This window comes from Lithobates pipiens, unplaced genomic scaffold (genome assembly GCF_037356315.1).
Source record: "Lithobates pipiens isolate NorthernLeopardFrog02 unplaced genomic scaffold, aLitPip1_a1.2 Scaffold_27, whole genome shotgun sequence".
NCBI lineage: Eukaryota > Metazoa > Chordata > Amphibia > Anura > Ranidae > Lithobates > Lithobates pipiens.
In genome coordinates, this window is record NW_027507788.1 from 94,195,574 (window position 1) to 94,221,824 (window position 26,251).

Below are 26,251 nucleotides of genomic sequence, written 5' to 3' on the forward strand. Positions count from 1 at the left end.
CTCTTTTTAGCGGTTTTGCCCATGCTATTCAGCCACAGCATGTAGAGGAGGTGGTGGACTGGCTTACTAAACCATCCTCATCTTTCATCATCCAAGCTTAGATGAGTGTGCAGTCCACCGCAGCTGCCAGAGCAGCTTATTCTACCTCCTTGTCCACAGCTGTTTATGCCATAGCCCCAGCATCATGCATTGAGGAGTCAGCTGAGTTATTTGAACACTGCATAAGCCACTTGCTCTTTGATGATGCACAGCCATTACTTGATTCTGATGTTGGTTCTGAGGTTGAGGAAGGCAGGAATATGAGCCTAAAGAGAAAGGAGAACACTTGTAAACAACAAATTGGCAGTAGTATTCCCACAGCGTATTGCCAAGTTGGCCCCAAGAATGATGAGAATGGAGATGTTGATGATGAGGTCACTGACTATAGGTAAAAAAAATTGTTAATCTTAGTCTGAATGTACTATAATCTAGCTTCTTCAAATAAGACTTGCTCACTGTGGTGCAAAAAATTTTTTATATCCATCCAAAATCTGCCAAAGAGGCACCAGAATATATCCCAAAAATCTTTAATCTCATTCTGAGTGCACTAAATTGTGGCCTCATCATACAGACTGGCTCCCCAAGCTCTTGTTTACAAAAATAAAGAAGGCTTGCAGGGAAAATCAATTTAAATGTCATTTTTTTTTGTTCTTTATTTATGGCAGTTTTGCAGCAGAAGTTTCTATACATGGTACAGATGTGCAACTTTACAGGCATACCAAGTGGACCCCCCCCCCCCCCCCGTACTATATTTAAAAAAAAATCTATTTTTACAGTTTCAATTTAGGCATAATTAAAATCACTGCTCCTTTAAAAGCAATTGTTTTTAAAACTTTTTTTTACATTGATACATGTCCCCCTGGGGCTATACCCAGGGCCCCCATACTCTTTTTGTAACCAATAACTTGCATATAAATTCAAGTTCGGGTCACAAATACTTCAATGGGGTTTCAAGTTTGGGTCTGAACTTTTGTGATGTCTGAGAGTTCTGGCACAAACCGGGGGGGGGGGGGGGGGGGTTGCTGTTCAGCCCAACTCTAATGCCCACCAACAGAAGCTGGCATATTCCTGTCAGCTAAGTGAACTATTCCTTAGGCCTAGAAAAAACCTTTGGTTTCATTTCAGGGTGTGTTCATTTCAGTGCCTTGGAGGACTGCCATACCAAGTTTCTCAAAATACGGTAACCTTGGATTGTGTGTACTACTTTACACCCAGTCAGTATTGGGCGATTATTGTGGTTGGTGTGATGATCCTCCTCCTCCTTCTGTACGTTCACCTTCCCTTCTGTTTTCTTTCTTATCTTTGTAGTCTCTTCCTATCAATCTCTCTTTCTAATATTAGCTTTTACTTTCTATTGCGTTGAACCATGGTGAAAGGAACCAGCCTTTTGAATCATAGGTATATCAAACTATACTTTGGGGTTCTCCATTTGGACACCCTGTTTACTTGATGTATTGCTTTGTTTTTACTTCTATTGGCACCTCCTTGTGTTTTTATATTCTTGAATACTTTTTTTTTTTTTTTTTATAGCCCCTGCATGGACAATTTTTATGCTTTTCTGGTTATGTTTGAAAACCCCAATAAAAATGATTGAACTAGGAATCTGAAAAACCCAAATTTAACAACAAATCCTAATGAAGTCAATGGGGGTGAAACTTCTTACTAGATTCTGGTTTAGGCTAAATAGGCAAGCTTTTGTAAAAACCGGCATGGGGAACTGGGCTGTGCCATTGAGGACATTTAACAAAGCAAAACATTTTTTACTGCATCAAGAGTTCTTTTAATGCAACTTCATGGGAAACCCAGCAATCCTTTAAATGACGTTCTTTTGAGATGCATTTTAAGCTAAATGTGGCAGCATGGATCAGTGATATTTTCACAGGGGCAGCGCCAGTGACACTATATTCTGGCATCAAATATTTTGGATGTGTAATTGATTTTTTTTTTTTTTCTTTTTATATTCTGCTTAGATTGAAGCGACAGCTCCCCATCTGATTAATTTCAACTTGAAAAAAGCTCTGAAACTTGTTATTTTTATGCAGAGTTAATAGGCCTGAATTAACCAATACCAATCAATAATTGAAAGTAGCAGTCACAACAGATCTGGAAGCTATAGAAAAGTTTACTCTTAAAAAATAAAGCCCTCAGCTTTTTACAAATGAGCTAGAGCCACAACACTTTAATAGTATAGCTTGTAAGCTCCCCCCCCCCCCCCCCCCACGCTGCAATGTTTTAAGTTTAATAAAATATTATAACAGAGTACACAAAAACACTTCAAAATCATAACCCTACATTCCCCGACACCATGTCCTTAATTTTCCAGATATTCACAATATAGACTTCCTCAAACTAGGAGACACCATTTTACCTTCCAGCGAACATTAGAAAGCTGAGGCCAGCTTGTGGAATCATTGGCACTGTGTTTACCCTGCAGCAAACAGATTAGACAGCTGAAGTCTAGGTGCAAAATAATTTTCTAGTACCTTTCACAATATTGGACCAGATGGCACTTAAAAGTTCAGAATAAGTTGCATCAGCAACAGGGGTTTTGTAGTAATAGTGATCCAAGACTGATTCATTGCTATGAAAGTGAGCTGATCCCTACTAATAGAGGACAAGTGGATTTTCTTACCCGTAGCAAAACCTTTTATTTTGGTCTCCTTCAACAGTAACCCCACTAAATGTTGAATTTGTTAAATCAAAATGACCCAGTATTCAGGTATAGTTGGGGAACTGCATGTTTTGCACCTCCTAGGTTCCTACACCTTTATATCTGCCCCCTCTACTGTGAGAGGATCCACCCTTTCTGGACTTGGGTATTTGAATGCTACAATTATATTTATGATAAGAAAGTACCGACCTTCCCAAAGATTGCCCTCCTTTCTAAATTGCCTGGGTCAATAAAAAGAAAAAAAAAAAAAGAAAAAAAAATCGCAAAAACAAAACCTACTCCGCTTTTTCATGTCCTCAGCAAGACAACTTATACCCTCATCTTAGAAAACAAAGATCACCCCTACACTGTCGAGATGGTTCTCTACCATGAACAACACCATGAGGATGGAGGAGATGCAGGTCCTTGATAAATTTACAACGCTGTGGTCTGTCTGGCTCCGCTTCTCCACCTCTGACACCCTAGCTGTTGAGCCCGTAGAAAACTTCTTAGTGCTCCTCAGCTCCCCTCCAACCCTTTCCCACCATTCCCCCCTACCTTTATGTCTAAATGTTTCCTCTTGACTAATTCCCTTACCCCCCTTCCTCTATTCCCTTTTCTCCCCCGCCCCCCTTTTTCTACCTTCTTCTTTCTACTTTAGACTTTCCTTTTCTTTTACTCAATACAACCTACAAGTATTACATTATGTTGTGAACACCGAGAACTGTTAACTAAAAATCGTTTAATATACCAGAAGACAGCCTTTCTTCTCGGTTCTACCATACCAGTACGCAGGAGCCTACCTATGGATGATAGCCACCAGGCTGACTCCTTGTATATATGAATCTGTAACAGTCTATGGATTTTGCTGTTCTCATGTTGTTCACTGTCTCTTATAGTGTTGAAAATATGTTTATTAACTATTTTCATATATCTATCTCTCTCTGCCAGAGTCACTTTATTTCTCTAACACAAGCCACAGGAACTGTCAGTATTGTGTAATGCAGATATATACACTGTCAGTCAATCAAATACACATCTAGGGCTATATTTTAAATATTTATTTAAAACTTTATATTTACAGCATAGTAATGTACAAATTTACAATATGTGGAAATGTGCAATATGGAAAGGTTTGTCAGATGAGAGAGCCAATAACGGGAGCTCCTAAAATGACTGGACACTTAATAGTACAATTCTTTTTCCACCCAACCTGCAAAAAAGAGGAAGTGATTAATAATCAACCCTTAATTTGCATATCACAGTTTTGAAGCCTATTACTATTCAATATTATGCTTGTCACTGGTAAAGTTACAATTATTTTATATATTTAACCTTGGGACATTGATAACACAATCCCTCCACACTCCCCCAGCTGATGAAGATTTTACTGCTTGTTTATCTAGGAGTCAGGATATGATTTAACAGAGATTATTACTTTCCTTTATCCACAGTCCCATGACAGCCAAGGGTATGTTTTCTGCTCTCCAGCACCTTCATTTGGGTGGGTATTCCTACTTCATCTCATACAACATAGGACCAACGGTGGTCATTGGCCCTGCATTGTATGGAATAATGTGTCGAGGGGGGAGGGGGCAGTTGGACTTTATCGCACACAATGTAGGATCAGCAGTGGCCATTGGCCCTGTATTGCATGTGATGATGTTGGCAAAGGGTATGGGGGGAGCAGTTGAAGATCATCAAGAAAGAGTTGCATTGCAGGACTATGCATTAAGGTATTAATGTTATATCATCCCCCTACTGGTGGGATTTTGAAGTATTTATCTTGTGGGATTGTATTTTCCTAGATCAAGCAATACATTTTTCATCTATTTGTGAGGAGGGGCACAATTTTTTTTCTCAGCGTTGCTTGGAGTTAGGCTTTAATTCACTGCTTTTTAGATCTCCTGTCCTAAGGCCTCATGCACTCACATCTTAAAAAGAACACCTCTTATATAGACATTGATCTTTTTCAGCCTGTAAAGCGCACCTCTGTTAATTGTCAATGCACAGCCGTTAGTTGAGCGCGTGTCCCCCTGTCAGAACCGCAGGGGAGATCACTGTACTAGCATTGAATTGTTTCCAGCTTCCAGGCTGGAAAAAGAAACACAGCAATGGTGCGTTCAGGAGACGAGCCTAAGAGCAGAAAAATACTATACGTGTCTTAACGCTATAGACTTAAACGCCATGCCTGTTAATGCATTCCAGTCGCCAGAATTTATTCATATTCTGGCCAATGTAATGCATTAAAGCTCAAACTGTAGTCTAAACGTATGTGCACTACACAGCTTTTAGCACGTTTTCTTGGTAGCTTTTTCCCAGACACCCTGGGGTTTATTTACTAAAGGAAAATCCACTTTGCACTACAAGTGCACTGCAAATGCACTTGAAAGTGCAGTCACTGTAGATCTGAGGGGTAGATCTGAAATGAGGGGAAGCACTGCAGATTTTTTTCATCCAATCAAGTACAAGCAAAAATGCTGTTTTTTAAATTTTCCTTGCATGTCCCCATCGGATCTACAGTGACTGCACTTCCAAGTGCACTTGCAGTGAAAAGTGTGTTTTCCTTTAGTAAATAAACCCTCCTGTGTGCATGAGGCCTTCAAGACGCGTTTCAAAAGTTAAGCTGGCCACACAGTTTAGAGTTTGAATGCACAATCTCGTCATAATATTCTTTTACAATTCATAACTATGACTGTGAAGATCTTCTTAAACAATCAATTTAATTTATATCCAATCAAGGAGTCCATCACACTCAATTGTTTTGTCTGGGAAAGATGTCAAGTGTATGGCAAACTTAAAACTGTACTTGTTTCTTTTACGTTGTTAATCTGGTTGAAAAAAAGACAAGCCCATCCGGTTAAGTTGTGGATAGAACAAGTTTTCCAGAAGGTAACTTGTTCAAATTGCACATTTATGATTTTAATGTATATAGTTGTCAGAAGCGAGACTCTTGTGTGATAAGACCATGATGAAGGCAGCCATCCCCTTACTTGTGACCAACATACTAGTTCTAAGCAGTGAAGCTTAGTCTTTTTTTACCAAGTCACTATCCCCCATAATTTCCTGTATGTGGTTTACAAGACAGAGAATGGCTGCTGCCTTCAGAAAGCATAAATTAAGATGGTGGACCCATAACCTATTCAGTCATGGACCTTCTAGAGGTACCATCCCTATATCAATTTTGATTAAGACAAGCATACACTCCATCAAACAGTGGAAATAAGGTGTGGGACTTTTATTGTACCTCATAGAAGGATAGTAAATATAACATCCAGGCTTTGGAAGCTTTACTGCAGTTTGATATAAGCTTCTATACTTTGGACATCATACGTGCTGCCTAAATGATTTTACTAAATATGCATCAGCCCTAAACATCTATACTTAGGACCTGGTGTAATGACAATAGTTTGTCTTATTTTATGAAGCTTTTGACTATTTGTGTTGTACTTACTTCCAGGCATTCTCCTTATAAGCAGCTTTCTAAGTTCATCATAAACCAAGATCAGGATTGTGTATGGAATTCCCACAAACCAATATTGAACTCTGTAAAAGAGAAAAATAAAAATAAATTCAGGTTTTGATACTAATAAAGCTGAAGGAAATGGCTTTGTACCTAACGGTGCATGTATTTGCAACTTGGAAAGTTTTGAAAATGCAAAAGAAGATTGGTGCCTCTAAAAGTATCACGTAAATCCACGCAAATCCAAGATCCAGAGTAAATAGTGCTCACCCTTACATACAGCTAAGAGAACACATGTGTAATCAAGAAAAAAATCAATAAGGGAAGATTCACCTCTAGTGGAATTAAACTCTCTCAATATCCTCTATTTGTAATCCCACTTTATGCTGCTAGAATTGGTAAATGGATAGGAAGTTATTTTAAATTGTATTAAACCTTTTCTTTTTTTATTTTTTTATTATTCAAATGCTTCATTTTTGCCTAGGCCAGAAACCAGGGTGTCATACATCCCAGGAGTCCTCATGGGCATTTTTTTTCATCTGGAGGAGGTGCTTTCTCAGCTAAGCAATCGCTGAGTGTGTGGTGAGGAGAGACTATCAGCGGCATCTCCTCACAGGAGACAGGGGGACATCGAGACATGAAATCAGGGCACTGATAATCAGTGACCTGATTTCAATAAAATGCCACCACTGATCAGTGCCCTCCAGTCAGTGCTGGCTATCAGTGTCCATAAATGCAGCATATTAGTGCCTCCTCATCAGTGCCCGTGAGTGCTACCTCATCAGTACACATCAGTGAAGGAGAAAAAGTATTTACAAAATTTACTCACAGAAACTAAGAATTTTTTTTTTTTTTTCGGTCTTTAAAAAAAAAAAGAAAAAAAAAATGTATTAAATACCACCAGAAGAAAGCTCTATTTGTGTGAAGAAAATGATAAAACATGGTTACAGTGTAGAATGACCGCGCAATTGTCATTCAAAGTGTTACAGCACTGAAAGCTGAAAATTGACATTGGCAGGAAGGGGGTGAAGTGCCCTGTAGGCAAGTGGTTAATAAAATTCAAAAAATAACTCTACACTATTCAGTCCAAACATCACTTACATAAGTGTCCTCTCTACCACATGAAAAGGTGAGTGCTATTTACTCTGGATGTTAGCTTGACTTATTTAATCATTTTAGAGTTCCCCCTATATTCTGTATTTTCAGTACTATTTAACCCCTGAGCGGGGGCAGCTGACTTGGAGGTTTAATACTGCGACATACAGACCTAAGACTGAATTATGTTCAACCTGGATTTCCAGGGGTTACGATACTATGGACATTATTTGAAACAGACCAGTGCATTATGTAGCACCTTACATGAAATAAAGGGGCATATATTACAAACTTCAACCAAAACATGTACAAAGCCTGTGTCCAGGAAAAGCACAAACTTAGAGGAAAAAAGGGTTTGGTGACTGCAGGCTGCGAATATGTGAAATCTTGAATTTTCTGGTACTCACCGAATATTCATGAAATGCAAGGCCTCGTCCATTCCAGGGACATAACACATGAATAATCCAATACCAACTTGTGACAGTATGCCCCAAAATATCATTTTATTCCTGGGGACAAGAGAGCAAGGGTAAAGAATTAGTTTCCTAGTCTGAACACACTTTTTATGGTAGAAAAGCATAACAAAGGAAGAAAATAGAAATTAACAAATAGTAGCAGCTAATAATCTAAGTTAAGGAAAAATGGGGAGCAAGGCAAGATGGCAGATTTGCCCCCAACCAATGTACATTGTCTGCACTAGCACAACCCCTTATCAGACATGAACTGCCTACAAGCTCATCCTTCCACCAAACGTGACAGGCAGGGGCACAATTTGACCCAATGCACTATTTCCTTGCTTACTGAAGAAGCTTGAAGCTTGTATCTGGGCCTCAGACCTAAACCGGACCCTAGACTTCTGGTAAGGAGGCAAGTACATCTCCCAAGCTAAAAACCCAAAAAAACTGTGCACACATCAAAATCCCCTCAATCTGTCCTGCTGGGGTGACCTCATCCAGTTCTGTGGTTGCCAAAGTCTAAAGCGAAGATTTAGGGGTCATTAAAAGAAACCACTGTGTAATATGGGTGCCTGTATTCTGGAATTAAATCTGAACGCCATTCAGCATTCAAATTCTAGTTTCATATTTCCACCTCCTCTGGAGAGCAAGGGTTAATAGCTCAGCTAGTCTAGGAGGTGTGTAGAGAAGAGAAATGCGTATTTCTCACTTCTGCAGGATTCCTCTTTGCAATACGACTGTTCCTCTTTCCTGCTCAAATAGTCATGACAATGCAGAACCAGCAAGGAGGTTGTGGGCCCACCCACCTACTGGGTGTGGATAGGAGAGCGCCACATATGGGGAACAGGTTGGAGAGCAATATGTTAGGTATTCCTCTACACTACAGACGCCCCCCTAGAGTAAACAAGCTATTAAGCCAATTTGAGGTACCTAAATATCATGGTGTCCAGGGGCGAGGGTGGGAAAAATAAACCTAAAACAGAACATAAAACTAGAATTGTAATGCTAACTGGAGGACAAGGATTTACTGAAAACAGTTATCTGCCTTTTTGTGGCTAATAACTTATCTCAGAAGTTTTTAAGAGACAGATAAGATGAGTAATTGGACTGACCCACTGGGAGGTCCCTCTAGTGGCTAATGTAATAAGGCTGCACAAAAGGAGGAAGAGCATCAAAATCAAAAAAATTAGGATGTCCTATAACAATGATTTTAAGGTAAATGCTGCAATAATAACTCACACTAGGCACTTGCTGAAAATATACTATGCTTTTCTTTTAATTAATTGGATTGTTTGAGACTCGTTCACATATTACACACTTGTCAGTGAATTATCTGAAAGCAGCTATGGGCTTGGAAAACCTGCAGCATGTGGTTCCTCCATGATATAAAGTGGTTGAAAAACCCTTCCATATACCAAGTGAAGTGACTGGCCTCCGGTGCTACAGAGATGAAACAAATTATCCTACGTAAGTTGTACCTGTTTATCTACAGCAGATTGTCCTGTACATCCATTGAAAGTGCACAATTTTACACAGAATCTCTCAGCTCTAAAAAGCAGGGGGCAGGGAACTGAAGTTACTAGGTGAGGAGAGTGCTGTGAGCTAATTGGAAGGAAAGGACACCCCCCCCCCCTTCACACAGCGTACAGGAACACAGCTGCCAATCACAGGCTGTGTGCTTGAGCTCCCTTCTGTCACCTTTTTTCTCTTGGTGTCAGGAAAATACATAAGCGACTCATTCTGATAGCAGAGGAATGAGGCAGCAGACAGAAATGACACTATAGTCCTCTGGATTATGATGAGTAGACATTATAGAAGGATATGCTTTATTCATTTTTCATGTCTGAGGTTTACAACCACTTTAATTTACAAGGTTATAACCTCTGGCTACTACTGTCATTTCCCAAGGAATAGTGCAAATAGACGGTTCATTCATTGTTACCTGAAAAAGTTGCGGGTAAACAGGGTATTTTTTCTTGTCTTTCGGATTAGCGTGTTCATCATCTGGCAAACGACAATACTAATAAAGAACCCTGTGTAGAGGTACCACTCCAAAGCCAAGCGCTGTCTGAATGTCTGTTAAAGAAACAAAAAAGGACATGTTCATGGTTTAAATATTCAGGATTCACTACCCATGAAACACTATGGGGTTTCTGGTGCAGCTCTGCATAGAAATCAGTTTCAAGTTTTTTTTTTTTTTTTTTGTTTTTGTTTCGTCAAAGCTTAATTGAACAACCTGAAGTTAGAAGCTGATTGGCTACCATGCACAGTGACACCAGGTTTTGCACACTTCAGTTTCAGTAAATCAACCCCACTGGTTCCTAAAACTTGGTGCCGGGTTTTGCGTTCCTGTACGATTCCTGTGTGATTCAGTGCAATGCGATTTTAAGCTTATTAATTTGAATGGACTGAAATTGGACTAGATTGCACCAAAAGTAGTGCATGCACTACTTTTTAAAAACGCATTGAACCGGATCGTATTGCTTTGTTTTGTTTATTGGGGGGGGGGGAAATAACTTGGTAGGGGAAAGGAGTATATGGGATGCCCATAGAGCAGATCACTTTGCCATCATATTTAGAGATTTTATAGAGTTAGCACATAGTTTGAGCTTGAAGAAATGATGCGCATGTTTAACAGCTACTGTCTTTATCATGCATCACCCTGCAGACTATTGCTCTCCTCCTCTGCGTTGGTCCTGCTTCCAGAACTTCCTCATCAGTTACCATGTAAAGATAAGGACTTCACTCATGACCATGTAAGGGTGAAGATTCCAGAAATCCTGTCCTCCTGCACAAACTTATACTGGAGCACTTTACTTTCCTGTCACATCTTCTGTACGCAAAATAACCAACTCTGAATGGTTGCTCACTGCTACTAGGCCAGAGGCCTACAGTACCTCTCCCCGGAGGCCTAGTAGTTTAAAAGCATGTTCTGAACGGTGGACTACTGTTCCCAGCTTGCAAATCCTGTGCCCTCAGGCCACATTGATTTGACACTAATCCCCACAGTCTCTCCTCTGATCCAGAACTCCGCATCAATGACCGTGTAATGATGAGGACTTCACTAATGACTGTGTAGAAGTGAAGTTCCCTTATAGACTTCCTGGCACATCCAGCCCTCTACTGTGGTACACACACAGACCTTTCTCTGCCCCGAGTCTTTGATGGCGAACCTAACCAAACCGTACGTTCCAACAGCTTCACCTGCCCTTCTGCTCCAGGAGTTCCTCATCTATGACTGTGTAATGATGAGGACTTCACTAATGGCTGTGTAAAAGTGAAGTTCCCTCACAGCTCTCCCCGGGCCTCCCTCCTGCGATCGGCGCACCCCCCCCCCCCCCCCCCCGATTGGGGTGCCCTCCTGCTGCTGTCTAGTACTCCATTCCCCACTTCACCTGGCCGACAACTCCTCCCTGTGAGCTGCCTGCCACTCCAGTTCCAGGCCCAGCCCCTCTTCCAGAACATTCTCCCCGTGAAGCAGGGGACGCACCTCAGAACTAGAGCACAGGTGGTCACACCTACTTCTACACTAACCGTGCCCTGCCCCCAGATTAAAACACAGGCCTAGCTCAAAGCATAGGTCTGCCTAAATTTACCTGTGCTGACAGTTTCCTAGCAAAAATCCTATGCTAACACCTACCTATTGGTAGAGGGTGCTACATTAGGATTATATTGACACCCACAGCAGATCACACAACTTTTTGAATGTGGTGTGGAAAACAAAAACAGAGCGTGGGTTTCCCATAACACCTTCTGGTGTGAACAAACCCTTATGCTGGCCATACACTGAGAAAGTGTGCTCAGTGGAAGGCCCCACTCCATACAACTTTTGACAAAATAGCCTAGTGGAATTTTTTGGGCTGAAAAGCAACCAGACATAATCGTGCAGCAGGGCAATATGACCATCCTCTGATTAGCGTGCATGGAAGGATTGGTTTTATTTTTGAATGAAAAATCTAGTGTTTCAGAGAATATCATCGTTTTTTTACTTCTAAAGAATTAAGGCCAGTGATTTATTAACCATAGAATAAAAATTTTTGGTTTCTCACCCATTCTTGTCCATAACTGTCCACTAGGTCATTGACAGTCTTGTCCTCCCATGCGATTCGAATGCCAATAGTGAATGCTGGAAGGAATCCCTGTTCAGCCAATATGGTAAAATAATTCACAAACCCAGCATACGTTTCCATTGCCGCTGCAACCGAAGAGGAATGAGTTATTGAGCGTAGTTGCAGACACGGATTCTATTTCAGGTTTTGTTAGACGATCCTTAAAATATGCATGTATTATATGACAAAGTACAAAGAGGTAAAAAATATGGTTGTGGCAGCCTTTGGAGGTTAGAGTTTGGGACTCAAAGGTACCAAAGTTCATGGAATTTAAGGGGACAGTTTCTCTTCCTATACATAACTTTTCACATAGTATGATCTTATTGATTGATAATGGGGGTTATTTACGAAAGGCAAATCTACTTTGCACTACAAGTGCACTGCAAGTGCCGTCAATGTAAATCTAAGGAGTAGATCTGAAATGAGAGGAAGCTCTGCTCATTTTATAATCGAATCATGTGCAAGCTAAAATGCTGTTTTTTACTTTCCTTGCATGTCCCCCTCGGATTTACAGTGACTGCACTTCCACATGCTCTTGTAGTTCAAAGTGGATTTGCCTTTTGTAAATAACCACCAATGTCCACTGAGATACGGTAGAAGAATATGGGTTTTACTGTATCTCTAAGAAATATTCTAGCATAGTGTGGCCAACACTCTTCATTTAGTGTACCAGACAGCCTTGGGGTGTACAGGGGAAACGGCGTTGCGGTAAAGTAGGGTAGAGAAACAAAGGTGCCCATTGTAGTTTGCCATAGTTAGGGTTGGGAACCTTGTAGTGAATAAAAGTCAGTGCGGGTGCCCAAATAGCCACTAGAGGTCCAGTGAGTGGGATGTACCATAGAGAATGAGGAATTGCTATCCCTTCCTCTGCCAGTGAGGGGCATCTTGGGTAAAATGGCTCTGTAAAAATTGTCTGGCCAGTTTCCACTTCCGGAGTTGGTAATGGGAAGTGCTACAAGGATTAAAACAAGCAAAGATGTAGTCTTTGTGGCTATAGTTTCTGGGAGCTTCCCCTTGGAGGGGAAAGGAAAAGTGCAGGACTACCGGGACTATGACCATCCTTTTTTACTTGGTAAGGCTTGGGCTTTCTGCAACTCCACTCTTTTCTCTACTTCTTTCTATATAGATTTCTAAGTATGCAATTAAGGAATGTGTCATCACCTATCTGAAATTATGTATATATGCAAATTGTTTCTCAGGTGGGAACTTCTACTAGAAAAGAATAGGTGCTGGGATTCATTGCCATGAGGCCTAAGGTCAGTGTGAATTGGGTTACAGGGTAGTGCTGGTTAGAGCAGGCTGGGGTTTACCTGGGGTGACTGGGTATTGGCACCTGGGGGAGGGATCCTGTGCCAATAGCGTATCAACAAGTCTTAGGGAACCAGACTATACTGGGCTGTAATGGGTTAAGGAGTGTGTGTGTCCCCCCACCACATGGCTGTACATGGGGAGGGTAGTTTGACCAGCACATGGCTGACTGCAACTCAACAGGAGAATGCATGTTGACCACTGACTTCCAGAACTCGTAGATCACCAGACATCCCCAGATGAGGTGCATAAAAATCTGCATGGGATTTAGTACATAATATGCAATTAGGGGTGGCCAAAAGTTATATTTGATGCAGTTGAACAGGGAACAAATAGGTTTAATGAATAATATACATTTGTTTTTCCTCGCGGGTGAAACCAACATATGGGATGAGCAAATATCATTCTATTCCTCTCTATATGTAGTTGCTTTTAGGGTTTGCCATTTAGCCATAATAGCTACTGAGGTTTTATCCAGCTTAGTGTGTAGCAAGTGGGAATAGAGAGTGGAAATTAACCTTTTTGGACCTTGTGGCTGCTTCAGGGTTTTGCTAATTATTGGCAATGGTCACTTATGCGATGCATACTAGCATATTATGCCATTATCTTGTAGGTTTTTTTTTTTTTTTTTATACCCCCCGGGATTTACTACCACTTTAATTGGCACTAGAAGGGGCTGTCGTACATATTTCCATTTTAATAAGACACAAATATTTGTACATTTTAAGGTTTTCAGATACTTAGACGCAGGATTGGCAATAGTGGTCTAAGAAGTAGCAAATGCTAATGCCCTGCAAGTATTCAGTGGGCCTGTTCTGATTGGTATTTCTTTTCCTTTATTAGAACCATTTAAAGCATCATTATATTGTTTTACAAACTGGTTTACAAATGCATGGTCTCGTTACTGGGTCTTTTTTTTGGGGGGGGGGGTCTTACCTATGTGGAAATAGGAATAGCTAAGCAGCTGCATGTTCACCAGTCGATCCTGGCGAGGGTTTCGTGGTTTTCTTAACATAATGTCATTTTCTGCCTTTTCATATGCCAGAGCAATGGATGGGATCTGAGGAAATTTTAGTAAAGTTGTAACATTAGAGAAAGGGAAAAAAAACATTATCATCCTTGGTATGCCCATATTGGGTTTTCTGTCCTATACTTACAATGTCAGTGCCTAGTTCAATAAAGAGAATGGTGATGGTTCCAAGTGGCAGCGGGCAACTGAGAATCACATAGACCATAAAGGGGATCATCTCAGGAATGTTCTTAGTCACTGTATAGGAAATTGACTTCTTCAAGTTGTCGAATATCAACCGCCCTGTAAGAAAAGATCAAATTATGAAAAGTTTACCAGATGCAATTTTTTTTGAATTTGCGGTAATCTGGATTACAACCACAAGGGTTGCCGCCCTGGACTGAATTTTATTGGAATTAGACAGATATTATTTTTGTATGACCTTCTGATATTATTAAAGCCTTCTCTTACCTTCTTCTACGCCAGTCACAATTGAAGCAAAGTTATCATCCAGCAAAATCATATCTGCAGTGTGTTTGGCAGCATCTGATCCAGCAATTCCCATAGCAATACCAATATCTGCTTTCTTCAATGCTGGGGAGTCATTCACTCCATCTCCGGTAACCGCTACAATATTGCCCTAAAAATGATAGAAAACACCTACTTAAATACTCTTACATCACTCATACATTCTGTTACAGAAAATATTTGTGGTTCTAGAGATACATATAGTTCTCCTATAACTGGTGTTCATTATAGCATACCCCCAGCATGTGTATTTAAAGTATATGTAAAGGCTTAATAAAATATCTGCAGTAGATCTCTGCAATACATATACATTCCCACATGTTTTATCTATTTAAATACAATAAAAGTACAGAACAACAACTTTTTGATCTGTCAAAAATTCACTTAGCTCTTTATTCCTGTTGTGGGCTGACAATACACACACTTTTTTTGTGAATTGAGTAGTGTCAGCCCTGCCTAGTATCTTTTGCTAAACTGCTCAAAAACTCCCACTCAGATAAAAGGCAAATCATTCTGTAGTACAAAAGAAGAACTAGGGCTCTAAAAGGGAGCAAACAAAAGCAGTTCATGGTTTTCATACACTGTAGTATCTGGCTGATCACTTGTTGCACAACATACGTCTTGTAAGTAACAAGTCAGAGGCAGATCACTCTATGTAGATATGTATTAAACTATTTTTTTCTTAGAGATATTTGTCATATTAAGCCAGCCAATTTAATTACAGAATACTTCCTCAATATTAAAACATTTTTTAAACTTGGCATAAATCACTGTGTGGCTTGTTTCAACTTTTTATTTATTTTTGCCCCCCCCCCCCACCCATATTATCTCTATTTATTTTTCTTTAGCCTTCTTATCAAACTTACTAGTCTCTGACACCCCTCAACAATGAGAAGCTTCTGCTGTGGCGATGTCCGTGCAAATACAATTTCTTGGTGATATTGTAAGATGTCGTCCAGCTCATCAGAAGACATGTCAAGTAGTTCTCCACCATTCACCACAGCCGCATTAGCATCTCTGCAAGTTGCAATAGTATTAGATGTTTATTGGGGAAAGTAAAATTAGGAATTAAATTGGCTATAAAGCATTAATAAGATTAACTTACCTTGGATTAACGCTTTCAATTGGGATGCCAAGCCTTTCTGCAATATCCTCTACAGTCTCCTTGTTTGAAATAATGCCTACGCTTTTCGCAATAGCTTTTGCAGTAATTGGATGGTCACCAGTCACCATAATAACCTGTTAGGGACACATCATAGAATTGTTTTTCACAGATATTTTACAAGAAAGTTACTGAAATATCATTATAGCATTAGGCTGGGTTCACACCACTGCGAATTGGATGCAATTGTCAGATGCTTAAGATTATTCAGAAATTTCAGATGTGTCAATACCTTAATTCCAGAACTGCGGCACTTCTTGACTGCATCAGGAACGGTGGCACGAGGGGGGTCAATCATAGAAATTAGGCCAACAAAGCACAGGTTATTTAGTGGGAAGTTTCCACTTTCTGCATCAAATGGGTATCCAGGTCCATACTCTGAAGAGGAAAGTATCAACTGACTGAACCCTGTCAAAGAGTAAGAAATGGCCCTTAAAGAACTTATGTTTTAGCAGATACACATAAAAACAAAACAAAACAAAAAAAAACACACAGACATAGTTTATTTATTTATTTTTTGATTGTCTGTCTAATTCCATGATGATTTGTGCTTGTGTACTTACCAAGAACTCTTTCTCCTAGACTTCCTAGATTCATATATGCTTCCTGAAAATATTCTTTCATTTCATTATCCAGTGGAAATTCTTGTCCTCCAATCATGATAGTGCTACATCTGTCCAAGATGCGCTCCGGTGCACCTTTCATCACCAGCAAGTAGCCTTTATCAGTAGGATCTTCTGGGATGTGGATAGAGACCTACGTGATGGGGAAAATAAAAATAAATAAGATTGAATATTTGGACTAAGGAAAAGCTCACATTTTAATGGTGAGGACTGAAAGACAAGGAGAGCTGAGAAGAGGTGAACGTCTAGTAAAAATGAGAGTGATGGGATTATGAGTGAAAACCTCCAGATAATGTGGAAAGAGATCTCTTTATCAACGGTATTACTACCACTGCTAAAATGACAGCTGCCCCACAGGCTGGTTGCCAGTAAGCTGGTAGCTGCTAGCATCCTAACCACCAATGAGTCAACCCAAGCCCAGCCCAATCAGCAGATAAACTTGAGTTTATAAACTTGAATTTCCAGCTGATAAAGGGATGAGGTTAGTGGAAAAAAAAAAAAAAGGGGGGGGGGGGGTGGTGTCTCCTCAATATTTGCACATAAGCCTTTGGGGAATATTGCATTTTTAATGGTTCAGTTTAAGCATAATTAAAATTGATGCTCCCTACTAAAAGGAATTTGAAACTTTTTTTTTTTTTTTTTTTTACTTTTTTGTACATTCTCCATGGCAGTTCCCACCCCCATGCCATTTATTGTACTGATTTTCTATGATTCTGCTGCCATTGGTTTCAGTGGCGTTCAGCATTCAAACTTTCACCAACTTACCCCAAATCTGAACCTTTTGGCTTATCAAAGTAGAATTACATTTCAATAGCAGAATAATCACTTACTTGGTACTTATTACTTGAGTTGAAAGGAATTTCAAAAACTTTTTTATTTCTTTGCCTAATTTCAATCACATTCTCATAGATTTGCTCGGTAAATTTCAACAACGCTGCTTCTGAGGCATCTCCGTTGACTGTTCTCTGAATGGGAAAGTTGAAAGTAAATTAGCCTTCTTTAAATTAAATGAAATATGGGAGAATTACTAAAATTGGTGCAGCTGACCATAGTAACCAATCAGCTTCTAACTTCAGCTTGTTCAATTAAGCTTTAACCATAAGCCCCCGGTCACATCGGGGCAATTTGAGATGTCCAGTCGAATGCCAAATAGTAGCCCATCGCCTTCAATGGCACTGTCCGAATCGGTGCAACGCTGACTTTGCGTTTTCCAAAAGTAGCTCCTGTACTACTTTTGGTGACTTTGAGGGTGATTTCAATAGACATCTGTGCATGAACTCGCACAGGTGTCTTTCAAGTCACCTCCGAAGTCGAACTGAAATGCAGCTTTGAAATCGTGCGAGTGCAGATGAACTCGCGCGATTTCAAAGCTATTTTCAGTGTGAACGAGAACTTAATCCTAGAAGCTGATTGCTTTATATGCACAGCTGCACCAGATTGAGTAAACCCCCGCCAATGTATCTCATGGTGGTGCAATCACAAAGAACTACATTACAAAAAAACTGAAATGTGTAAATGTTATGTTTGAACATGTTCCGTTTATAGTGCTACTCATACTTACTTTGCTGATGGGAACATCCTCCTGACCTCCAATGAATTCTGCCCTATTGCACAGGGTGGCGATTCTACCTAATGCAGACCAGGTTGGTGAACTCTGATCAAACATTTCGCCTAGAGAAATATATATAGTTTACAACAGTTACACATTGGACATAGTCATGTTGATCTAAACATAACATGTATTATGTGAAGTATATTTTCTGCATTGTGACCATGAGCATAAAGGTATAAAAATTAGAAGTTAAATCTTTGCTGATCTCAATTCCAGCTGTTATTGTTTAAAAGTGGAAATGGGGGCCTTACCTGTCCAATCCTCACTGGTATCCGCATTGTGAATGAATTTGTCAAACCACATATGTGCCACAGTCATACGGTTTTGTGTCAGAGTGCCAGTCTTGTCAGAGCAGATGACCGAAGTAGAGCCAAGTGTCTCCACAGCCTCCAGGTTCTTAACTAAACAATTTTTCTTTGCCATACGCACTGCAGTAAGCGACAAGCAGACCTAGGAGGAAGGGCAATAAGGGTTATTGTAAAAATTGTAATATGTGAATCAAGTATCTGTTATATGTTTGGTAGGTGTAAGCAGTACTCATACTTACAGTGACCGTGCACAGTAGACCTTCTGGTACATAGGCTACTACGATGCCGATGCAGAATATAACAGAATTGAGAGGACTGTAACCCATAGCCAATGAAATTATAAAGAAAATGACTCCAACAAACACTGCAAGAAAACTAATTATCTGGACAAAGTGCTCAATCTCCAGAGCTATAGGTGTCTTCTGATTTCCAACTTGTGAGGCCAGGGAAGCAATACGTCCAATCACTGTACGGTCCCCTGTGTTTATGACCATTCCAGATGCTGCACCTGTAGGTGAAAATCTATTTCTTAGAGCCTGTTTGAATTTATAGTTTCATCACCTAAATACAACTTTTAGGTCCTGACATTGGGGAGATTTACCAAATCTGGTGCAGCTGCTGATAGTGACCAATCAGCTTCCAGGTTTATTGTCAAAGCTTAATTGAACAACCTGAAGTTAGAAGCTGATTGGTTAATATGCACAGCTGCACCAGATTGTGTGTACAGGTTTTGGTAAATCCCCCCCATTGAGTTAATGTCAAAAAATTTAGAATTATAAACTGATTTGTATAGAAGCCTAAAGCTCACCTTCCAAACAGGTGGTAGAGTAAAACCCAAGGTTCTTGGTCTCTAGCGGATTCTCATGTGTGCAGTCCACACCCCGAGGTTGTGCTTCTGACTCACCGGTCAGAGACGAGTTGTCAACCTGAGTAGCAAGAATAACATTATTTTGGTTGCTTATGGTTGTTTTACTTTCTTCATATTGCTAGCCAAGAAGCCATAGATTTTCCCTATCATCCTGTAAATTTCCCCAACTTCTCACCTTGCAGCCATGGCACTCCAGTAGGCGCAAATCAGCTGGGATTTTGTCTCCTCCTTTTATAAAAACGATATCGCCTACAACAAGCTTCTCTGCTGTTATTTCTACACGCTTTCCATCCCGAAGGATCACGGCTTGCTAGATTGACAGAGGTGCAGGTTAGGAACCAAACTCACTCAGTGTATCATTGGTTTAAGTTTATAAATCAGTTTACTAAACAAGTGGCCTTTCTTACCTGAGGAACCATGTTCTTAAAGCCGGCCATAATGTTTGTACTTTTGGCTTCTTGGTAATATGCAAAGAGGGCGGTCAGCACTACCACTCCGATAAGAATAATAGCCAGCCAGAGCTGGAAAACAGAATGTTTTGTTTCATTTAGTGAGGAACAGAAGACATATCAAAAACAGAAGGCATAAATAACCTTACATTTACAGTTATGCTTACATTGTCTTTAGACACAGTGGGATCCTGTGCAACTTGTAGACCATAAGCAAGGAAACACAAAGCACTCGCAATCCAAAACACAATGGAAAATCCACCAGCCATAAGCAGCAGAAATTTGACAATTTCAGGGGTTCCTTTTGGAGGAGAAAGTTTGTTCGGTCCATCCCGAACAAGAATCTCCTCAGCGGCAGCAGTGCTTAAGCCCTGCAACAAACCAAACATATGTATCAAAATAAAATAAAATAAAATAAAACAATCGGAACAATGATAGATTATATGGATTATTGCCTCACCTCTGCAAGCGACCATAAACACATACAGTAGTTGGACAAAATTATTGAAACGGCAGGTAAAAGAACCAAATTATTACCTAATATGGAGTTGGACCGCCTTTGGCATCCAAGACAGTCTGAGTTCTCTTGGGAATTGACAATTATAAATCTTGGATGATGGATAATGGAATCTAATACCATTCTAAATGGAAAATAGTTCCAGTTCTCACAAAGATGCCAGAGGCAGAAAATGAGCACAGACTTTGTTCTCCAAAATTGACCATAGTGGCTCTATGATATTGAGGTGCAAGACTTTGTCTGCATGCTTGTCAAACCAAGATTTGACAACACCAGATGTGTGAATCGAAGCATTATAGTCTTAGCAAACCATGTACGGTTTGCATATTTTTGTCCAACCCCTGTACATTACTTAGTTAAAGGTCTGTGAACTCTCAAAACCAAGTTGCTTATCATTGTTATAAAAAAACAAAAAAACACAATTGTAGTTGTCAAATTAGTGATAAGGACCATAAGGATCAGAAAACAGACTTGCAGCTCTTTTAGGCTTACCTCCTTAATGTTCACAGAGTATTTCCTCTCCAGTTCCTCTATACTTAAACTGTGTTCCGTCTAAAACAAAAAAATTCAACAACAGTGTTATCATTCTGATCTGTTTTTCAGAGCTAATCATTAAAACTTAAAAAAAAATTCCACTGATTTTTTTTTTTTTTGTTTTTAGATCAACTGACTTCTACGTCCCTACATATCAACACTCAATTGGTTAACAGTAAAGTTTTGTTTTTTAGAATGACTTTACCTTAATTTGTTTGAAATCAGTGAAAAAGGTTAATTAGGCTGTTATAAATTTGGTAAATCTCTGAGGTTGATTTACTAAAACTAGAGCCAGCAAAATCTGGTGCAGTTCTGCATAGAAACCAACCAATTCCAGGTTTTATTGTCAAAGCTTAATTGAACAAGCTGAAGTTAGAAACTGAGTGGCTACCATGCACAGCTACACCAGATAATTTGCACACTCCAGTTTTAGTACATCAATACAGTGCGATTCTGTTGATCTTTAATCATGTGTCAAAGGGCCCCCTGCAGTTTAATGTCATAATGTGCTAGTAGGCACCACATACTAGCACATAATGGCAGGCTTGCCTTACAAACAAAGCCCTCCAGTGGTGCGCTATCACCACTGCCGGTGGCGTCCATCTTCATCTGGTCTTCCTTCCGGGTTTGCATACTCCAGCCGATTGAATGGGTAGACCGTGATTTTGCCACTCACATTTGGCACGGTGGTCTGCATTCCATGGCACGCAGCGCATCACTATGCATGTGTCGATGACATCATTGGCTATTGCCAATGTGAATAGCTCCTAAACAATGCATATTTAGGACATATTCATTGTATCGACAGGTAAGCCTTGTTGTAATAGGTACAAATTTGTACTAGGTACAAATTTGAAAAAGTGTTTACTACCGCTTAAAAGAAAACACTTTTTTTTTTTTATACAGTATGTACAATTGAAATAAAACACAATTGTCCAAGATGAAAGTTTCTCATTTAACTTACAATTTCAAGTTCCCTTTTGAGGTTTTCCACTTTCTTCTCATTCTTCTTGTCTTTTTTTGATTTTTTAGCTGGTTTCTGGTTTCCTGTCTCGTCTGCAGCAGAAATAGCGTGGACATCTGGGGGCTTCTGCATAGTCATTGAGAAAGATAGCAAATGTCTTACTATCTAGGTATGCACTGAACTTGCGAAAAACAAATCCCAAGAATCTTTTCTACCAAATAAAAACGTTTCATATACTGATAATAACTCAATAATACATCTGAGTGTTTCGAAAACTAAATTATATCGGCATTTGTACCAGCAGACAACCTGTGCAAGTGAACCTTCGCCCAGATCATGCACACTTAACATTTTGCATATTGTGAGAAAACCGTAAAATAACTTTGAAATAAGCTCTCATTTATCTATGTATCTGTAAGCATTGTGGAGAAATGTATTTGTTATGAATGGCAATAATTGAAATGGTATTAAACCCCAAAAAAATAATTTTATATTGCCGTTTACCAATTCTTAAGGCCTCATTCACACCTCAGTGTTTTGGAGCTTAAAGCTCCAAAACGTGGGAGGGGAAAAAATCTGCTGGTTCACATCTCCACTCCAAGTCATCTGAAGCTCAAAGTTCTGGAGCTTTTTTGTAGCTTGATTTGGGCAGATTTGAGCATTTTGGTCGCGTTTTTATTCTCACATAAATGCGCCATTCACATGTTTTTGTGTGCATTCACGCGTATTTGCAAGATTTTCTGCTCAAATGAAAAAAAGTAAAGAATAAAATAATGAGAATATGAAAAAATGTCAAATACACAAATTGCTAAAAATCCATCATAAATAAAAAAAAAAAATTATGTAATGAATAAAATAAAAAAAACCCTAGCCTTAAAAAAAATATACATTTTTAATACTACTACTACTAATAAAACAGTAAATACCCAAATCCAAACAAAAAAAAATAATCATGAGTAATTTATTTTGTGTTGGGGTGTTTAGTTAGAGATTATTTATTATTACTTAGGATTAATTTATTGAAGGAATTTCATTTTTATTTAATTGTGTAGTAGTAGTAGTAGACTGCTAACCCTAAACTGAACTCTAACCCCTTACCCTAATGAAAAAACATAATAGTAATAAAAGAAGGAAAAGCTGAAATACCCAGCAACAAATAGTTTTCTCTATTGGCTAATAAAAATGCCAAAACTCAGATGCTACGCTCAGGTGTGAATGCAGCCTAAATGTGGTGTCAGTCTGGGGAGGTGGTAGTTTTAGATACACTTGAAAGTTTAGATGGACTGGACTAACAAATTAAGGCCCCTTTCACACTTGTGTCGACCTGAAAGTCGCGCAATTTTGCCATGTCTTGAAGCACTGCCTGTATAATGTTGAGGCTTAGGGACCTCAAGTCGCATCAATGTAGTGCAGGGACTACTGAAGTTACACAGATATGAATGGCACTCATTGAAAATCATGAAGTACGACTTGTCATGCGACTTTGCAGTCCCAAGTCTCAGGACAAGTCACACAAGTGTTAAAGGGGTCTTAAGCTATATTCCAGCCAACAGTTTTTGTTAGCATTTTTTTTTTTTTTACACATACCTACATACAAATTCAGCCACCACAGCTGCAATATTAAACATGTTTTCTTTTTATAATAGTACTGGCAAGGTACGCCTTGAGCTTAAAAGGCCTTATGGATTTTGGAACCACTGAATGGCTTTAATCTGGCCAAGGCACAAGTCCAATAATATCAAGTTAAACTTGCCTCTTTTTTCTATTATAAGGTAAATTCTGGCTGTAACGTTTAATTCAGTTTAGTTACAGAACTTGTTTAACTTGTTTTGTTTCTACAGTGTTACAATTCAGTGCATGAAAGTCACTAAAGAGAAACCGTCGCCTACAAAAGAATTTATACATGAAGACACACATTGGATAATACATCATTTATCATTGCGTGTGTGTGTGTAATTTAAACACACATAAATCGATGCAAAGATATAATCAACAGAAATTAAATGGAAATCCTGTAAGAATTAAGACTGGCACCCCCACTGTAGCCTTTCAAGCTATTCTATTAGTTGGTCTATTTTTATTTTCCCCAAATTTGGAAGACTTATGCAAAATTTTGCATTTTTTTTTAAATTTTGATCTTTATAAAGATGACATTTTGCAATTTTGATAAAATATGTTGAAACTATTGGGAAAAGCTAAATAAAGTTTTTATTTTTTATTTTTTGTGGTTGTCACTTGTATTTGGTTTAAACTGGCTCCAGGGGGCTAAAAAAATAAAAAAAAAAAATAAATAAAAATCCCCTTTTATGCCAAAGTGGAAAAAATGGACTAAGAAAAAGTGAAATGAAAATTAAACGCTACATAAATCACAATCAAATACACAAAAAAGTAAAATAAAAGGAACAATGATTTAATAAACCATACTGCTCTGATGCAGCGTACACACGTTTGGAATTTTGGCCAGCAAAAGACCGATGAGAGCTTTTCATCGGAAAATGTGATCGTGTGTATGCTCCATCGGAATTTTGCTGGCCGAAAAATTTGATAGCATCATTTCAATTTTTCCGACGGAAAAACTTTCCATCAGAAATTCCGATTGTGTGTATGCAATTCCGACACGCAAAAACTCACGCATGCTCAGATTCAACTACGAGATGGAAGCTATTGGCTACTGGGTTTTGAACTTCCTTTATCTAGTCCCGTCGTACACGTTGTATGTTACTGCGTTCTTGGTGGTCAGTGACCGTTCGTGACCGTGTGTATGCAAGACAGCTTGAGCAAAATCCCGTCAGGAAAACCATCAGAGCTTTTTCCGACCAAAATTCTGATCGTGTGGCTCCATGCACACTGACTTAAAAAATGCTTCTTCACAGAAGCTTTGTGTTCTGCCTTAGGATAACACTGAGCTGCTTCTACAATGTGTCCATGCACATTAGGACGTTTAGAGGCATATTTTGAGATCAACTTTTAGAGGCAGAAAAAAAAATCTCCTTTTTGATTGGTGTTCCTGCTTGGAGCTTACTGGTAGAAAAATGTAAAACTCTCCTAAATGTTGTACAAAATGATCCATAAGGGGCATTTTTTTACTCCAAAGAGAATAAACTTTTTTTTTTTTTTTGTATAAACCCAGTGTGCATGGAGTCTAATCCCTACCACACTAATCTAAGTAATCACTCAAAAAAAAAAAAAAAAAATAAAACTAAATCTGGTAAAATGTGTTAAACCTTATGGGAAAAGTAAAATAATTTTTTTTTTCTTTTGGTGGTTGTCAATCGTATTTGCTTTAAACTGGCTCCAAATGGTTAATCTTTTTGTGCCTAAATAGCCCATCATTAGATTTCTTATAAAAAAAAAAGTCACAATGAAAAAAAAAAAAAATGGACATAAAGTAAAATTAAAAATTAAAACACAAAAAAAACAAAAAAAGACCATTAAATAATCAAAACTACCCTAAATATAATTTGTAAAAAAAAAAAATAAAATAAAAAAAGTACAAAAGTAAAATCCTAAGCAGCCTAATCATTGCAACTACAATTTTCAAACTTGCCACAAATTTCACTGTGAAAATGATCTCATACAAATCTATTCACTCATCCCGGTTTATGAGTATTTTCAAAAATCAATTCAAAAACGAGCTAATAAAACTGCATTTTATAACTAAATTCCATTGCGGTAATATTATACACAATCTGTGATACTCTTTATTATCCAACATCTAACTAATAAGTGTTTTCATGCATAAAGTGTAATAAATTGTCTTACCTGGGAAGACATGATGGGAGTTTGGGAAAGGTCTGCAGGTTGCAGGCAGCAGTTCAGTGGATGTGCAGCTGCTGGATGAGAAGACTGCAGTAGATCAGGTAAGATCACCTCCTCCCTGGTAATATCTAAAGGATGCCATAATCTGGAAGGACCTGACTGAAGTTATATACTGTCTGGCCCCTCCCCCTGTCCCCAGCTCCGCCTCAAGGTAGAGTGCTTAGTACACCTATGATCAAGCTGTACCAGGTTTTTTCCAGATAAACCAGTATGTCTTTTTTGACATGCACTCTGTACAGATGCTGTTCATCATTTTCTTTACTTGTGGCACGTAAAGTGTGATAAGCTGCCCATGCTGCGGACTATAACACCCTGTACTGGAAATGTTATTTTTGAAAAGGTTTTTGGGTGAGCTGGTCCTTTAGCCAGCACAGCAAGGACATTTGTGAATGAGTCCTTAAAAGGGGACCAAACGCCCCCAATTAACGTTAACCGATTCAGCTCTGGAAGATTTACCCCCCCCCCCCCAATGACTAGGCCATTTTTTGCTTTATGGCATTGCATTACTTTAAGGCCCCTTGCACACTGGGGCAGGATCGGTGTTGACGGGAAAATGGCGCTACTTTTAGGGTCGCTTTACCATCTTTTTAGCGACGGTATTCAGCCATTAGCTGGCCGGTTTTACCCCCCTGCTAGTGGCCGAGAGAGGGTTAAAACTACTGAAAAGTGCTGCTGCAGCAGCGCTTTGCCAGCGGTATAGCCGCACTGCCCCTTTGATTTCAATGGGCAGGAGCGGTGT

The 26,251-nt window shown here is 39.2% G+C and overlaps 1 protein-coding gene across 1 annotated transcript; it reads right to left on the reverse strand.

Moving 5' to 3' along the window:
* Nucleotides 1-3,735: 3,735 nt before the first annotated feature.
* On the reverse strand, nucleotides 3,736-25,582 carry LOC143934003 (potassium-transporting ATPase alpha chain 2-like). Its single transcript, XM_077457230.1, has 23 exons — nucleotides 25,456-25,582; nucleotides 21,694-21,819; nucleotides 20,688-20,747; nucleotides 19,846-20,049; nucleotides 19,637-19,750; nucleotides 19,405-19,539; nucleotides 19,170-19,287; nucleotides 18,601-18,869; nucleotides 18,305-18,503; nucleotides 18,003-18,112; nucleotides 17,272-17,406; nucleotides 16,382-16,574; nucleotides 16,051-16,226; nucleotides 15,762-15,895; nucleotides 15,523-15,673; nucleotides 14,600-14,768; nucleotides 14,277-14,431; nucleotides 14,056-14,179; nucleotides 11,752-11,897; nucleotides 9,645-9,778; nucleotides 7,655-7,756; nucleotides 6,144-6,235; nucleotides 3,736-3,902 (listed from the first exon to the last, which is right to left on the reverse strand). The coding sequence occupies exons 1-23, from the start codon at nucleotides 25,465-25,467 to the stop codon at nucleotides 3,874-3,876; spliced, it is 3,087 nt and encodes a 1,028-aa protein (XP_077313356.1). The 5' UTR covers nucleotides 25,468-25,582; the 3' UTR covers nucleotides 3,736-3,873.
* Nucleotides 25,583-26,251: the final 669 nt, after the last annotated feature.

Bases quoted from the DNA above. Each gene is read 5' to 3' on its own strand.
- LOC143934003 (XM_077457230.1), bottom strand. The intron at 20,748-21,693 runs GTAAGTTAAATG...TTTTTGTTTTAG, and splicing joins TCAAAAGGGAACTTGAAATT to ACGGAACACAGTTTAAGTAT. The intron at 11,898-14,055 runs GTAAGACCCCCC...CTTCGGTTGCAG, and splicing joins CTATTCCTATTTCCACATAG to CGGCAATGGAAACGTATGCT.